The sequence below is a fragment of the Osmerus mordax genome (genome assembly GCF_038355195.1).
Source record: "Osmerus mordax isolate fOsmMor3 chromosome 18 unlocalized genomic scaffold, fOsmMor3.pri SUPER_18_unloc_2, whole genome shotgun sequence".
Taxonomy (NCBI): Eukaryota; Metazoa; Chordata; class Actinopteri; order Osmeriformes; family Osmeridae; genus Osmerus; species Osmerus mordax.
This window is the reverse complement of record NW_027120388.1, coordinates 41,676-58,046: the sequence shown is the minus strand read 5'-3', so window position 1 is coordinate 58,046 and position 16,371 is coordinate 41,676. Positions and strand designations below refer to the sequence as shown.

General features: G+C 47.0%; 2 protein-coding genes across 2 annotated transcripts in view; one reads left to right on the top strand and one right to left on the bottom strand.

Moving 5' to 3' along the window:
* Nucleotides 1–131: 131 nt before the first annotated feature.
* cfap90 (cilia and flagella associated protein 90) lies at nucleotides 132–1,657 on the bottom strand. Its single transcript, XM_067231772.1, has 3 exons — nucleotides 1,541–1,657; nucleotides 1,217–1,333; nucleotides 132–311 (listed from the first exon to the last, which is right to left on the bottom strand). The coding sequence occupies exons 1-3, from the start codon at nucleotides 1,655–1,657 to the stop codon at nucleotides 132–134; spliced, it is 414 nt and encodes a 137-aa protein (XP_067087873.1).
* A 13,396-nt stretch (nucleotides 1,658–15,053) lies between these two features.
* LOC136938866 (triple functional domain protein-like) overlaps nucleotides 15,054–16,371 on the top strand; it is a 27,997-nt gene continuing 26,679 nt past the window's right edge. Inside the window, 1 exon segment of the mRNA XM_067231775.1 lies at nucleotides 15,054–15,140. Within this exon segment, the coding sequence (XP_067087876.1) occupies nucleotides 15,054–15,140 (87 nt within the window).

The following is a 16,371-nucleotide window of genomic DNA, read 5'->3' as shown; positions in this document are numbered from 1 at the left end:
GGTCCTATCTTTCTCCCATTAACATTTAACTTTACACGCCATTGCACGTAAGCTTTGACTAACACATGCTCTCCTCCGAATGATCCCACTGACTAAATCAACATATGGACTTCCCATAGAAGAGGTGAGTTTTAAACGGGTACAACTGATCCATAACCCTCCTCCACTGATCGAGAGATCCCATTTTTCCTGAAGAATTCTGCTCGTATGAGTTCCCCACGGGCATATTGTCTGCATGGTTTGTAGAGGGAAGGGGGCAAACGCCGTCCGTACTCTGAGGAAGAGCGCACCGGCGCTGGTCTGGTGGATTCCTGAGAGCCAAACAGCGAGACAGAGAGAGAGAGGAGGGGAAGAAGATGAGGGAGGGGGGGCATGGATAATATCCTTCCATTTCTGTCAGAACCCATCCCAGATGAACACTTTCTTTTTTTAGATCTTTAAACCTGAGAATATATAGATGTCTTCAATTTCATATACGGTCGGGATTTAATCAAGATGAATCCCACCCACCCCCCCACCCCCCGTTCACAGTTATGAGCTGTCATTCACCCCAGCATTACCCTGGCAGAGGTAACAATTACCTGTAATTAAAACTCGAGCTACGCATGTGCCTACTTGTTTATCTCCCTTCTTCCCTTTCAGTGACCCAGAAACTCACTTTTAGCTAGTCCCCTCCTGACAAGTATAATTACACTGGCTTAGCCTACTTCCAGTCGTCAGGCAAGGAGTCCACCTGAATTAGTGTTAACAATCCCCATTGGCAAACACTGACATCCATCTGCTAGTTACAGCTGTTAACTCCCACAGCCATGGTATGCACCTACTCACCTGTCTGCTCCTGAAGTACTGATCCTCCTCACACAAGCTAAGGCTGATGTGTATTGCATGATGTTGTTCGTTAACTTGAAAGATTTTGTTGATGTTTTGCTCAGGGCACAGTAAGATCTTCTAAAACACATACACCAAGTTTCCCCGACATGGATTAAGCCCAGTCCTCGACTATAAACCTTTTCAATGGAGATCTTAGAATTTTGCTCTTATTTAAGGACCAGGCTTAATCCATGTCTAGGAACTGGGCCATAGTCTGCCAATAACGAATACAGTTTGAATAATTGTAAAGCAAGTGCCTTCACCTGAACTACAATAAAGGTCATGCAAACCTGCACGGAGGTTATGGCCAATTCGTCATTCTGTATACTTTATACTACTGTAATACCTCACTGTAAAAGTCCAACCCTCTGCCTTTGAAGTGTTGTCTGTCGTCCCGGTGCAGTTTGTTATCATAGCCCTCAGCCCGCCGGTACAAGCAGTCGTACGCAGTGATCTCTTGGGTCTGTGACTGTGTGTAAACAGATTGTACTGTAGAAGGGTCTACTTATAGTGGTTGTACACGAATTTAATCACGATCTTAAATTAAGACACATAGACACGTAGAAACTAAGGTTTGAATAGGCCTAATGGATTTTCTATCACATCCGCTACTGTAGTCTAGCTAGCTAGAACTAGCTAGTTACGCAATATCGAATACTGCATACTGTACCTTGGATTCACAATTAAAGTAGGTTGTTTCTTTTGACTCTGCTCTTCTTGATGGAATGTAACTATAAACGGATACAATCGAAATGGGTTTTGTTTTTGCCTCTTGGAAAACATCCATTTTGTCAAATAAACGGTTAATGATTAATTAGGTTGACAGCAGTAGCTAGCTCTAGCACTAATGTGTGGAAATAGAACTAACTGTGGCGTCTGTGGTTGCTATGATACGAAAGCAGCTGTGTTAGACCTGCTACCGCATTCATGACATGACTGTAAACTTTCTTATTGAGAAACTTGTTGAGAAACTTATTGAGAATCTTTGAAACCGTTTCTGGAAACCATGTTTATGTCGGTCACTCATTTGCTCGAATAACACCCGTGACCTTCAGATACTCTCCTTTAGCCCTAATCACTTTAGTGGGCAACACTGCATTAAACAGACTAATGGAGAGGGTGCTCCCATACATATTCTCTCTGATTGCTTTTCCCAGATATGTCTGTGTTGACAACTCCACTTTGATTGCACTAGTCCTCTTCCGCTGTTCCTGAGCTGTGTGAATGATTTAAATTGTAAGCCTTTGTAGTGACTCATCTGCCCAATCCAACCCTCTCATCCACTCCATTATCTTTCAGAGGTGTCCAGGCCTATACAAAAAATGAACAAGCAGGAGGACAATGAAATGCCAGAGATCACAATTGAATGCAGGTGCATTGTATACTTTCTATCTCTCTCTCTCTCTCTCACACACACACACACACACACACACACACACACACACACACACACACACACACACACACACACACACACACACACACACACACATGCTGGGCCTATGGGTGCAAGCTGAGCTGTCCATACTATCACAGTCATGTTTTCAAACCCTCTGAAGAATCATTAGTTGTGTCGCTGTTCCCATGGCCAGGCTCTCAAGGATAGCATAGATTTCCCAGAGCTACATCGATACTATTACCCACGTTGTCACTCTCTTTTCAGTGGGCCGCTGGTGGGACTGAGACAACCGTGTGTGTGTGTGTGTGTGTGCGTATGTGTGCGTGTGTCTGCGTGCGTGTTCATGCCCCCCTCCATTCTCTCCCTCCCTTCATCACCTGCTGTTTTTTCTTTTTTTCTGCCACCACATAATTACAGAGGAACAGCAGGAGAAAGGCCTATAAAAAACACCCCACGCTGAGCTGTGTGCATGCCAGAAGCACAGTATAATGCAGACCTTTGGTATTGAGAGACAGAGAAAAATTCCCATTGGTGTGGGAAGGACAGTCCATAAGGCAGCTATATTGTATTTTAAAGGACACGTCTATCCTTTTTTGTTTGTGAATAAAGAACTGGCAATGGAACAAAGATGAACTTCCATGCAACTAAACCCCTTGAGACCATAACAGCAGAACATTCAGCCCAGACACAAGTGATCTTGAGCTCAACCTAGCCTAGAAGTTTGTGAAGCACAGCACATACACAAGATGGAAAGAGAGATGAAGACAAACTTTAGATGGAATAGGATGAAATGGTTAAAGTAAAGAGGGTGAGGGAGACAAAGTGAGAGAAGCAGAAACTGTTTGCTTTCATTTGTTTGAAGGTTTATTGTTGGTAATCTTGAAGCCAGTGGTAGGCCTAATTCAGTTAAGAGGCTGACATTTGAGAGTTAGGTATTGATATTTGGTTAGTCTCTGTGGGGATGAGATACCTGGGGGTGCATGCAGGTCATCCAGTCCTCTGCTGTCAAGACCATCAATGTATTTGGTGTGACATGGTGAACAGAGAGAGCAAGAGAGCAGAGGATTGCACATAACAGAGAGACAAGGACAAAGAGATATTATAAAAACACATTCCGTTGTTGTACCATCAACTTTGACCTGCATTACAGCAGATGTTTATAATATTTCAAAACAGTGATTGAATGAGAAGGTGCTAGTCTGGAAGAAGGTTGTTCTAGCTGTGGTTAGACTGCCCTCTGCTGGCTATTATCCTGTAGACCTTTAGGGCTGTTTTACTGTCCAGTAGCTTGTTCTTGCTAACAAAAACATCTGTTGAATTGTGGCAAAGGTGATTGTTGTTGACAGTCGGTCACAATCAACATGACAAGATATATGGTGGATGAAGAATGGCAAGGTTTGACTTTCTCTCATTGATTGGATGCCATAACCCAGTAAGACTGGTATTGGTTATAATCAATTCCTTATTCATTAGCTAAATATGTTTGGTCTTTTTCTAATTTAGTGTTTACATTTTGAATGTAATATACTGTACATCCTTTATGATAAATGGCAAGAATTATAGGTACATGCTGCTACAACATTTCCTAGAACAGAAATTAAGTGATCAAACTGATGACATTTTGACAGCAAATATGCAAAGGGGATAATAGACTAAGATCAAACCTTCATGATTAATCTATTACACTAAAAGGTCAAATTTGCATTTTGAGTTCCATTTATAATGCCCATTATAATGCCACCAACCAATCTACAAATTAATTAAATCACCACTTAGGTTCTAGTTTTGGGACAACTCCAAGTTGGCCAGAGAGAGAGAGAGGGAGAGAGAGAGAGAGAGAGAGAGAGAGAGAGAGAGAGAGAGAGAGAGAGAGAGAGAGAGAGAGAGAGAGAGAGAGAGAGAGAGAGAGAGAGAGAGAGAGAGAATCCAGTTTTTATTACCAAAATGACCCTGGCGTTAGGATCTATCCTGGCTTCCAACGAGAATAATCAACCCCCAAGGCAGACATCAGTCAGCTACTTACAGTATACACACACATTCAAAATAATGGAGATTTCCGATGTTAAAAATGAGCCATTCACATGCTACAGTTTGCTGTTGTGTATCTGTGAGCAAATGACATTGAACAAGTGACTCAACAAATCTTTGTTAATTCATAATGAACGTTTTGTCGCCATTCAATTCTAATATAGTCCTATAGAGGGCACTATAAAGCCAATTAAATTCACAGTCACATGCGGGCTACTCAAAATTATAGCCTATTCCTCGGAGAACTCAAAGACTAATTTCCAAAACTTCTCTATGGTCTCACTATTGACCAAATATGTTTTGTCATCCTGAATAAATTTAGTGTAAAATAGACACGGTTAAATAGCTTTTCCCTGATGTAGAATAATAAACATCGTTTGAGGACCAGTTATTACTTACAGTTTTTTGTAAAAAATGTTGCTCACCTTTAGTGGTTAAAGTCAATTATGATGTGTCACAAATAGCCTCTGCTTAATGTAAGGATTATATGATGATTAGAAGGCTAGATTGTTGTTAGCCCTATCCATGAATAGATATATAGCTGATTCTGAACATAAGAATTACACATTCTGATGTGTTTTTTCTCAATCCAAATTAACTCCAATTGTCGGACCCATACACTTAGGCTAACTGTCTTCGCCGTGTTTGTCATTTCATGATTACCTAGGATACTCGTTTCCGAACGTTTACGGAGATTCACCGAACGGCGACCCAGCCCCTCCCGTGCCCCACTGCCCCCTCCCGTCTACAGCTACTCTCCTTTCGGTTCCTCTCGGAGGAAGCACCGGCGGCCGGCTGTTCATTTGTATTACCCAAGATGGAGGTTTGCTGATGGCTCTTACATGTAGGAGAGATTCTATCCGTTCGTGTGTCTTTGCTGACGATTTTATTTGGACAGAACAAATATTGGTCGTCCTGACACACTGAGAGGAATACAGATCTACATTGGGAATTTGGCTCCCATTCCAGGTTGGCAACCATGAGCTCTGGGGAAGGAGCGGAGGACCCGTCAAAGGACGCTGCCGACATAACGGCGTTCTTTAAGACTGGTAAGCCCAAAAACAAGAGGGTACTATCGGACGGAGCAGTGTAAAGAGAGCCGCTCCCGTCAGGCAACGTGAGGGACATTGTTCCATACTGGCAGTCTCTCCAACCATATAGCAGGGTGGGGAATATTTTTTCCCTATCTAAACATTTTGACTACTGTCGTCAGTGTTGGTGGCACATGACAATGGATCTCAAATAAGTCAGTGGGTTATTATGCGAAAATAATGGTGAGGTGTAAACCATCGAGCATTTATTACCAAGACAGTCAATCTGTAACTAGCTAGCTCTGCTATTTAGCATTAGCTAGCTAGTCATTTTAAGTCTAGCAATCACGACGCTTGGTAGCCAACCATAAATCTGGAAGCTAGCACTTGTTAGCCACAATGCATGGCTGTATTTAACACTCAAAACCATTCCTTTGAATCTATATACGGACTATTAGCGTGTCTACCATCGATCGGCATATTCTGTAAAATAACTGCTCATCATTTATAAACGACAGATAAACTTGCAATGTTACCACAACCGAGTTAGCTAGCGCACGCTAAAGACTAGGGAGTAAGGCGTTCGTTTTGGTTTGCAATGGGTGATGAGTCGTCACATGACCAACTCGGATTACGAGGTTGGTTGGACTCAATCGAATAGCAGTTATTGAGCTATTAACCTTCTTTTATCTCCACACGACTTGGTTTTGATCAAGTCTGAGCCAGTGTCGTAATTTTCCAGTTTGCACATTGTAGTACCCTTGTTAGGTATTCTGAATGGTAAATACGTATTATTTCGTTGGAAAAGACATAGTATAAAGTCCACAAAGATAGCTAATTTGAACGTCAATTCTTATGTGATTCTTGGGGATGCGCCGCGGGGCAGCATCAGCTACCCAAACGAGGAGAAACGATTTAGCCATCCAGAATGGACTACCAAGCCAGCAAGCTAGTGCTAAATAACGAAAATCGTGTTAGTTCAGTCTTCTTCCCACTGTCAGGTTGCATGCTTAGTTAACATTCATGGAACAAATATGATTTGATCAGTGTCTCGAATTGCATTTATGGGTAGTAATTGGTAGCCAAAAAAGCATAGCCTACTATGTAAATAATACCATGTCGTGGCATGCATCGCTGCCTGGGTGTGCACATCACAGGATTGCTTTAGCATTAATAGCTAGTAGTGTGCTTTTTCGCAAGCTAATGTGGTCCAATGGTATGTTTTACACGAAATATTCGGTGCATTATGCTGAGCAGTGCCAAGATAGTGGTGCTAAAATATACATTTATTAATATACCATCGACACATTAAGTGATTTATGTTTTACTGCATTTTCCATGCAACGATATTGGCCCTCTAGTTGGCTTTCGTGTGAGAATTACGTGCTCCCTCCATCAAGGCATAGTGCATGGACTGGTAGAAAGAAATGCTTACATTTTACTTTGCATATCTAGCCTAATTGCAACCATTCATCCATAATATTCCGAATAGCAGTTAGGAAGAGGTCATTCAGTTCATTATAACTTGATAGATTATTTAGCATTGAAACATAAACAACTTTTGATAAATCAGTTGATTTATCAAATCGTTTAAATGTTAGCCTAGCAGCAGTCAGGAAAAGATGAGTTGATTTGGTAACGTTAGTTGAGCATCCTGACACTGGGCAGGGTCAGGATTACCAAGATACTTCACTTCAGGGTAGAGAAAGGAGAGGTATTGGGGAAAGAAAGCTTCTCTAGAGATCCCCCCTCCTGCTTCATCTCCACTGGCCTAGCCTGTGGGCCTCAGTCGAGATGATAACCCGGGGGGAAGTGCTACATCCGCATTATTTCTGCTGCCGAGGCCAGGTCATCTGTGATGGCCTACTTCTGCGTATCTCCTTCTGCGGAAGCTCTCAAGTCACAATCTATGGACCTCAACCACTAAAACTGTTAAGTAGCCATACCAAAGCATATAAAACATAATGGGCTCATACTTGTCCATTTTCTTTAACGGTCATAGCATAGTTCCACATTGGATATTTTCTAATGAGTTGGTTTGAAGTATGAGTACTGGTGCTGGACTATTAGGGGATGTTGCTGCATTGTTGCCCCCCCCCCCCCCCCCCCCCCCCGAGAGTCTGGAAAGAGGATGGATGCCCTGTTGTCATGGTGTGTGACAGAACTGTGATTGACAAGGGCAGTTCAATCACGATATGAATGATCAGAGCAGACCCGGGCCTCATTCAGTCCCCTGTCTCAGGTCTGCGCCACCACAGAAATAAACCGCAGTGACACAAGCATTACCACAGTGGAGAACCAGTCAAGATGGATGCTATGCTAAGAGTTTGCTGCTAGAGGTCTATGTGTAGTATGTTGTTCCTACAACAGCAGGCAGGAGTACTCGAGGTAAGTGGAGTCGTACACTAGTGATAATTGAGCCCCTTCTCTTTTTGTCCTGTTGACTTCCTCCCAGCTGAGCTCCCTATCGTGTTAAAACACGCTCAGTTCGGATTGTTTTTAGCCACAGCTATGCTTTTCTCTCTCCTTTTCATCTTTTTTTTTTCTTTTTCTCTGGCTCTGTCTTCACCTCACACTGGTCTGTCTTCCTCTGCCCCCCCCCCCCCCTCTCTCTCTCTCTCTCTCTACTTCTCTGTCGGGCCTAACACAGGAATGGAGAGCTCTGTAGTGACTTGTTCATCCTCACATTTACAAGCTAACACAGTAAACATAGGCCTGGGCCTCACTTATGACAGACATTGGTCACAGTCCCAGAAAATCACAGTGTTCTCTTCATCTCGTCTTTTTTTGTATTTTTTTTTTGTTTGTGAAAAGAATTTGGCAATTGTGTTGTAGGTAATCTGCCTAGCGTGGTGAGCAGATTTGGCCACTGTGGCTTCAATCCGAAAACACCAACTATGACATCCAGCCATCATTAAACATTTCCCCGACCGCCATGTTGGTGGTCTCAGTTCAGCGTGGACCAATGACAGTCAGGAAAACAAACCGTCAGAGGGGAGGACCTGCGATCCAAAGATACTCATGAATGGATGAATGGAATGCTGCAAGGCAACAACATGGCGTCCAGCTCTAGAGTTGGCTTGGCCAGACTTCCTTTCTGTCTAAATGGTCTCTCCTCCCCTCCCAACGTGTGTGTGTGTGTGCGTGTGTGTGTGTGTGTGCGTGCGTGTAACCCAATCCAGAGCCAGAGTTCTGACTCAGGCCCATTGAGCCAGACTGCGTGGCCGGTGGTGTGCATGTCTGTCTGCAGGCCGGCTAGGCCAGGTCACACTAATGGCTATTGATCCCTAGATGGAGATGACTGATACAGGCCCCCCTCAACATAGGCTTCCTCTGGAAGACCTGCCAATTCACAACCACCGAGAGAGCAGGCTCGAGGCTTCAGAGGGAGGACGCATGTTGGCTGGAATTCAATTTGTTCAAGTCGTCCGTAAAAGGCGCATAGCATGCAAGCACACTGCCAGGCTATAGCATGCCAGTACACATCTGATGAGACGATAGTTACTGGAATCGCCCCCATACCCCCAAACATACTGTTGCGTTAAGGGTATATTAACCTGGAAGCACACTACATCTACAGGGCCTGTCCAGAACCACAGTTTAGCCCAGAGCTGGAGGCGATAGCTGTCCCTTGGATCCTACTCTAATATGCCTTTTCTAGTGGACTAAAGGTTGAGAAAGAGAGAGAGAGAGTGAGTGTGTGTTTAGTCTTGGATTTGGAGAGGCTCAGGCTAAATCTATCTGGCACTCAGACATCATGTGGTTAGCACAGGGGGTTCACCCTACAGTCAGTGCTCTTCTCTCACACACACAGAGACACGCACACACACACCACATGCACACAGCCCCTCCTTCTCTGTTGTGTGTTTTTCTTCTCCTTTTCCCGTGTCTTTCCTTGTCTGTTTGATGGAGGTCGAAGGTCATTCTGTCCATCTCCTCCCCAGTCTGCAAGTACTCTCCCCCCCCCCTCTCTCCCTCCATCTCCTGTCTCTTCCTCTCTTCCTTCCATCCTCCGTTTCTCGCTCCCCCTTTCTCTTTTCTTTTTTTTCCGTCTTCAGGTAGAGAGAGGGGTATAAGGAGAGCCATTCTTTAGATGGAGACAGATGTGAGGGGTGGAGGAGCTGAAGGAAGGAGAGGATGGAGATCTTTTGATGCAATGAAGGAGAAGAGGGTTGAGTAGCCCCGTGATCTTGCCCAGTGAGAGACAGACAGACAGACAGACAGACAGACAGACAGACAGAGAGAGAAAGAGAGAGACAGGCTGGCAGAGTGAGAGAGAGAGAGAGACAGGCTGACAGAGAGAGAGAGAGGCAGGCTGACAGAGAGAGAGAGAGAGAGACAGGCTGACAGAGAGAGAGACAGGCTGACAGAGAGAGAGAGTTAGAGTTTTAACCCACCTTTATTGGTCCCTTAATGGTGGGCTGGACATTACACTATGCTCCATAAAACATCAGCCACAGAGCCCAGCAAGACATAAAAACAAAGTCAAAACAAAACCAAAGACACTAGTGAATCAACTCGTAAAGAAAGGAAGAACAAATGTCTAACTTAAAGCATCCACAAGGATGAGTTCTCCCCTTCAACATAGGGCACTTTCCCTCAGCCAGAGAGGGAGAGAGACAGGCTGACAGAGAGAGAGAGACAGGCTGACAGAGAGAGAGAGGGAGACAGGCTGACAGAGAGAGAGAGAGAGGCAGGCTGACAGAGAGAGAGAGAGAGAGAGAGAGAGGCAGGCTGACAGAGAGAGAGAGGCAGGCTGACAGAGAGAGAGAGAGGCAGGCTGACAGAGAGAGAGAGAGAGACAGGCTGACAGAGAGAGGCAGGCTGACAGAGAGAGAGAGGCAGGCTGACAGAGAGAGAGAGGCAGGCTGACAGAGAGAGAGAGAGGCAGGCTGACAGAGAGAGAGAGAGACAGGCTGGCTGAAACGGAGAAAGAGAGAAGCTGACATAGAGACACAGGCAGACTCCGAGGGAGAGGGAAGAGAAACAGCATTACAAGAGGAGAAGAAAGTAAGGTCAGGACCAAATATGGTGTGATGTGCTTTTATGTGGTTATGCTAACACTAATAGCATTATGTTGAGAGAGAGAAGCGGGAAAGCGGTTTGTTGATAAACGTGTATGGTGACTAACCGCATTAGCTGTTTTTAGCGGTGGGATTTCATTGGATTTCACACTGACCTGTTCTAATCTAACTAGGATAACTGTGTGTGATTGTGTGTGTGTTAATGAGTTATGCTGCAAAATGTTAGACGGTGCAAGTAAATGCACCGTTGTAACTGTATGTGTGTTGGGGGGTGTGTGTTTCTGACTGATGCTTTGGGAATAAACATGCCTTTGTTTCATGCCAATAAAGCTCATCAGACAGAATGAAATGGAGAGGAGGTGATGCGAAACGTCAGTGTTCAAATGAGTGTTCAAAGAGGGGATGTGTCTCTTGAACGCTGCTCTATCCAAGAGGCTGGGCCGCTGTTCGCCTGTTGCCATGGTAACACCGCTGTCCCGGCAGACATGGTCACTGTTCAGGAGTGGGGTTAGAGTGTACACACCTCGTTTACAGGATCTTTATGGTGTCTTTCACACACACATACAACACTTTGGCTTGGTCGTGAGTCACCAGCCAGCCAGAACTCTGATAAGGATATGGGCCAGCTGATAAAGGCTGAAAGGGAGTGTCTTCAGAGCTAGTTCCTGTAGCCCTGATACTGGCCTGCTTAGATGGACTGTACCAGTGCCCAGGTGAGCTAAACCACCAAGACTGCTGTCTAATTAGTGGTCTAGGAGAGAAGGAGAGACTGATGGGATTCAGTATAACAGGAGGGTTTTTTCTCCTCCATCTTTTTCTGTCTTTCTCTATCTCTCTCTCTCCACAAAATGTCCAGTGGTCACCTCACACCTTCAGGCGTGGTCACACAAGCCCGACTTGATCCCGGGGAAGTGCTACATACAGACTAAGCATGCAGCTATGTCGTGTCAAGTGTTCCTTTGTCAGGGAAAGTAGATGTGTCTGCTTTCACTGAGGCTGCGTCTGTCAGTGAAGCTCTTCCCAGAACCAAGGCTAACTTTGCATGCAATATTCAGGGATGTCAGTAGTAGCCACCGGCACGCAATCGGTGTGACAGACAGACAGACACACACAAACACACACCATGCTCGCTCGCCCCTCCATGCGTTTAAAAAGAGGCTTGTCCCATTTTCCCTCCCTCCGTCTTGCTCTCTCCCTGCTCTGCCCGTGCACAGTAATTTCTCTGGCGTGATCGCTAATTGGTGTGGGCTTGGGGAGAATTTGGGCCCCAGCTATTAGGCCTGACTGGCTGGGAAAGAGGGAGGGAGGGTGGGATAAAACGGAGAGGGGAAGCAGGCGCGTGGAAGCGGGGTGAGAGGTGAGCTTGGCGTAGCTGGGGGAGACAAAATCTCTTCACTCATTGCAGTAATATATCCATAAACAAAACAACTGTGAGCTGTTGGATGGTTTTATGTTTCTTCTGAGAGATAAGAGAACCCCCCCCACACACACACACACACACACCCCCCCACACACACACACCCCTTCACTAAGGAGGTAGGGAAACATTGCAGACGGAAAGAGAAAGGGAGGGAGAGGGAAGGCCTCAAAAGAAGAGGGCTAATGAGATGAAGGCCCTGGTTACTCTTCAGTTTTCTCCCCACCAAGCACTGGATCATGCGGATGCAGATCGTCCTAACGATAAATAACGATCGATTGAGCTGCCGACCGTCATGTCTAATGGATAGGGGCGAGAACATCTGTTCCTGCTCCTATTTTAAAAGGAGAGAGAGACAAAGAGAGAGAAGTGGGAGAGAGAGAACGGAGAAAGGGACCGGGAAAAACAGGCAGGCCAAACTGGGACAGGTCCTGTAAGACCATTGTGCTCTTTCTCTCTTGGTCTCCTGTGTCTGAAAGTGCTGTCTCACTCTGTCCCTCCTCTCCTCTCGCTCCCTCTTTCTCTCTCTCCCTCCCTCGCACTGCTTGTATCTGTGACACGAGTTCATGGCAAACCAGAACGAGAGGAAGAGAGTCTTGAGGGGGGACAGCGAGAGAGTGGAGGCAGCTCCGGAACTTTCTCGGGACTGCTCGTCCAGGTGATGGGATTCTAATGGGCCACCCGGAGATGAGTGTTCAAATGACTCAAGTATTCTAGGCCTGTGTGACATGTTACAAATGTGTGTGTGTGTGTGTGAGGAAGACAATAGGCATGTTAAGTTGAGGGCCTGTGTGTGTGTGACTCAAACGATGAGTGTGACTGCCGAGAAGGTTCAGGGGGGAAACAGGGCCCCTCATGTAGGGTGGTCTTGTGCTCATGTAGAGACAGAGGAGGGGAGAGGAAGAGATGGAGGGGGAGAAGGAGGGGGAGGGGAAGAGAGAGGCTGAGGAGGCGAGACGGAGCGAGGGATCATGAAAGAGTTAGAGGAAGGTGAAGGGAGAGCAAGATGGAGGGAGAGAGAAGTCTGCATCCTTATACAGAAGGACTCCTGTTTACTGAGGGTGAGGTGTGTGTTTGTTTGTTTGGAGGGGGGGGGGCAGGCAGGAGGCATAAAGTATATGAGTTTTAGGGTTTGTGTGTGTGTTTGCGCCTAGCCGGTTCTTGTGTGTTCACAGCTCTGTTGGCTGTCGAGTTGTAACGTCAGCCATGAGCTCCCATCAGGTAGTGTCGGCGTAGTGATAACATCTGCATCAACTCCGTTAGGAGTCAGATGGCTGAGCGATGAGGGAGTCGGGCTAGTAATCTGAAGGTTGCCAGTTCGATTCCCAGACGTGCCAAATGACGTTGTGTCCTTGGGCAAGGCCACTTCACCCTGCTTGCTTCAGGGGGAATGTCCCTGTACTCACTGTAAGTCGCTCTGGATAAGAGCGTCTGCTAAATGACTAAATGTAAATGTAAATCTGGGTCTCCCTACACTGTCGTACAGAGGCAGCCCCATGGTATTGCAAGTATGTCAAATATGTTTCTGTTTGGTCTCCCCACTCTGTTTCCCTCTCCCCCACTTTGTCTTTATATATCTATCTCTCTCCTTTCCACCTCTGCCCCTCTGTCTTTATCGATCTTTCTCTCTTTCTACCTCTCCCCCTCTGTCCCCTCTCCCCCTCCTCCGATTTCATCGAGAATCTTCAAGACTTTTTCTCTGTGGGAACCCCTTAGCAATTGTCGCCAAGGAGAAATTCCATGACTGTGTGTGTGTGTGTATGGGAGAACATGCACGTGAGGCGCATACCATTACTCAGAGGTGCCCACTGTTGTTGTTGTTGTCGTCTGTATGTGTTTGTCCGTGTGTGTGCGCTGTGTGTGTGGGCATCTGCGTCTGTGTCATAGCCCACCATTCTATCCAGTCACCCACTGCTCAGCTGTGAGGTCACTTGGTAAACAGGAAGCGTGTGTGTCACCAGGAGCATGTGCTACTGAGTCAACCAGGCTTGTTGACTTGTTGACAGCAGATGATCTCCGGGAACGTTTTGAGTCCGCCCAGGAGCACCGACGTCCTCTTTAGTGTCAATGGGAATATTGTACCCGACGCCGTATGAGAAACCTAGCCAAATTAGCCTAACATCATGGGATAGCCTCATAGACCGGGCTAGTCATGAGCGCACATAGGCTTGCTGCAGCTAAAGGTGGTAGTACAGTGTTCCCTGCTTGTGGTCCAGTCATGTTGGACCAGAATGCTTTGCTAGGCCGGAACACACAATGTCTGCTCCAGAGAGCCATACAGGAGGAGGAAGTAATAACTAGTTTCCTTTTTCTGTCCTTTTTCTGTCTTTGGTTCCCTCTGTCTCTCTTTCTCTCTCTCTCCAGATTGTTCCCTCCCGAAAGAGCCAAAAGGAGATGTGTCGAGTCAGATAGCAGGTAAGGAGAAGTCTCTGCTTTCGCATGCACACACACACACACACCTTGTTTTCGCGGTTCTGTGGTTTCGTTCCTCACTCCTCTCAGCTGCCTTCATCATCGCCACGTACATCCTGTTGTCTGTCTCCTGGGTGTCGACAGGCCCCGGATTGGGCGAGACAAACGAGGGCGCTGTTTTCTCTTTTTCGTCGTTGGCATCATCAATCTCTCTCACACCTGACCTCTCACCTGCCCTTATCTCTCTCACTCTCACCTGCCCTTATCTCTCTCACTCTCACCTGCCCCTTAACTCTCTCACTCTCACCTCCCCTTATCTCTCTCACTGTCACCTCCCCTTAACTCTCTCACTCTCACCTGCCCTTATCTCTCTCACTCTCACCTGCCCTTATCTCTCTCACTCTCACCTGCCATTATCTCTCTCACTCTCACCTCCCCTTATCTCTCTCACTCTCACCTCCCTTTAATTCTCTCACTCTCACCTCCCTTTAACTCTCTCACTCTCACCTCCCCTTAACTCTCTCACTCTCACCTGCCCTTATCTCTCTCACTCTCACCTCCCCTTATCTCTCTCACTCTCACCTCCCCTTATCTCTCTCACTCCCTTTCTTCATCTGTCTTTCTGTCCACAGTCCAGTTTCCTCACCCATATAACCTTGTCAGTTATTACCCGTCGTAGGTTTTATCTGTTGGTTGGTTGTGTGGTGTTCTCTAGACGTATGTGAAGCCCTCTGCGACAGTGGCTTGTGAAGAGGTCTACACACATCGAATTGTATTTTCTGTTGATCCCTGAACTGGGACTAGTCAGCTGTGGAGAGTTGCTCTACCCAGGCTGAGAACGTTCTGGGTGAACGTGTCACTTCCTGCTGGAGATGGCCCAGGGGGCGGGGTGTGGGGGAAAGGCCTCGAACTGGCCACAAGCTCCGTCCATCTGCTGCCCCAGACCCAGTCTGTCACTGGTATGACTGGGGGTCTTAAAGGGGGAGGGGAGAGGGGGGGGTTTACATAACCATGTAATGCATGTGCACCCTGACAGATGTGGAGGAGATGGTGTCATCGTGAGGCGGGGGGATGTTACAGATGATCCCCTTCCTCTCTCTCTCTCTCTCTCACCGTCTGTCTTGGTTTCTCTCTTTCTCTCTCCGTCTCCCTGACTCTCTCTGTCTCTCTCTGTCTCTCTCTGTCTCTCTCTGTCTCTCTCTGTCTCTCTCTGACTCTCTCTGACTCTCTCTGTCTCTCTCTGTCTCTCTCTGACTGTCTCTGTCTCTCTCTGTCTCTCTCTGTGTATTGCGCCATTGCTTTTCATGATGAGATCAGGTAGCATTAGTACCAGGGCAAATGAGCGGTCTGCTCTGCCAACAAGCTGTCTTCTCCTCTCCTCCTGTTTCTCCCTCCCTCCCTCTCCCCCTCCTTCCCCCGTGTCGCCCTCCCTCCATTCGTCTCTCCCTCTGTCTCCCCCTCCCCCCCCCCACCGCCGGGTCTGGGTCGCTGCAGTAACCCTGGCCCATGTTGCAGTCTGTTACTCTACCCTGTTATTAGAGGTCTGGATGGATGGAACGAGGGAGAGGCGGAGGAGAGGAAAGATGGCGCTCCCGAGGCAAGAGCCGGAGCGCGGGGGGGGAGGAGGGGAACAGGGAGAGGAAGAGAGGGGGGGTCGCAGCTTAGGGGGGGGAGCGGAGACGGGGGCTCGCAGATCCGTATTGTTATCACAGCCTTGTCTCAAGTGACAGAATGTGGATTTGAAAATGTGTGCGTATGCGGGTGGCGCCGCTGCCAGCTGTACCCACAGTGAGGGCATTGTTAGGGTGCCACAGCTGTGTCTGATCAGACGGGCTCACAGCCAATAAGATCCCACCCTCCGCGTTGACGTCCAATCGTACCACTCCATCTGCCCCCCCCCGGTGGCCAATCGGATCTCCTCTGTGTCAGTTGGAGGTGGGAGGAAAGAGATGTCAATCAGATTTACGAAAGTAGGCTAATAGGGGCATAGAGTATCTGGCAACACGAGCTGGAGGAGAAAGAGAGAGAGAGAGAGAGAGTGTGTGTGTGTGTCTCAGAGAGAGGGCATTGTCTAGTAAATAATTACTAGCAACAAGCTGGTTGATAAAGTGGCGGAGGGAGCGAGGGAGGAAGGGAAGGAGGAGAGGGGAGTGCGAGGGGGAGACAGAAAGAGAGGAACAACAGTGATAT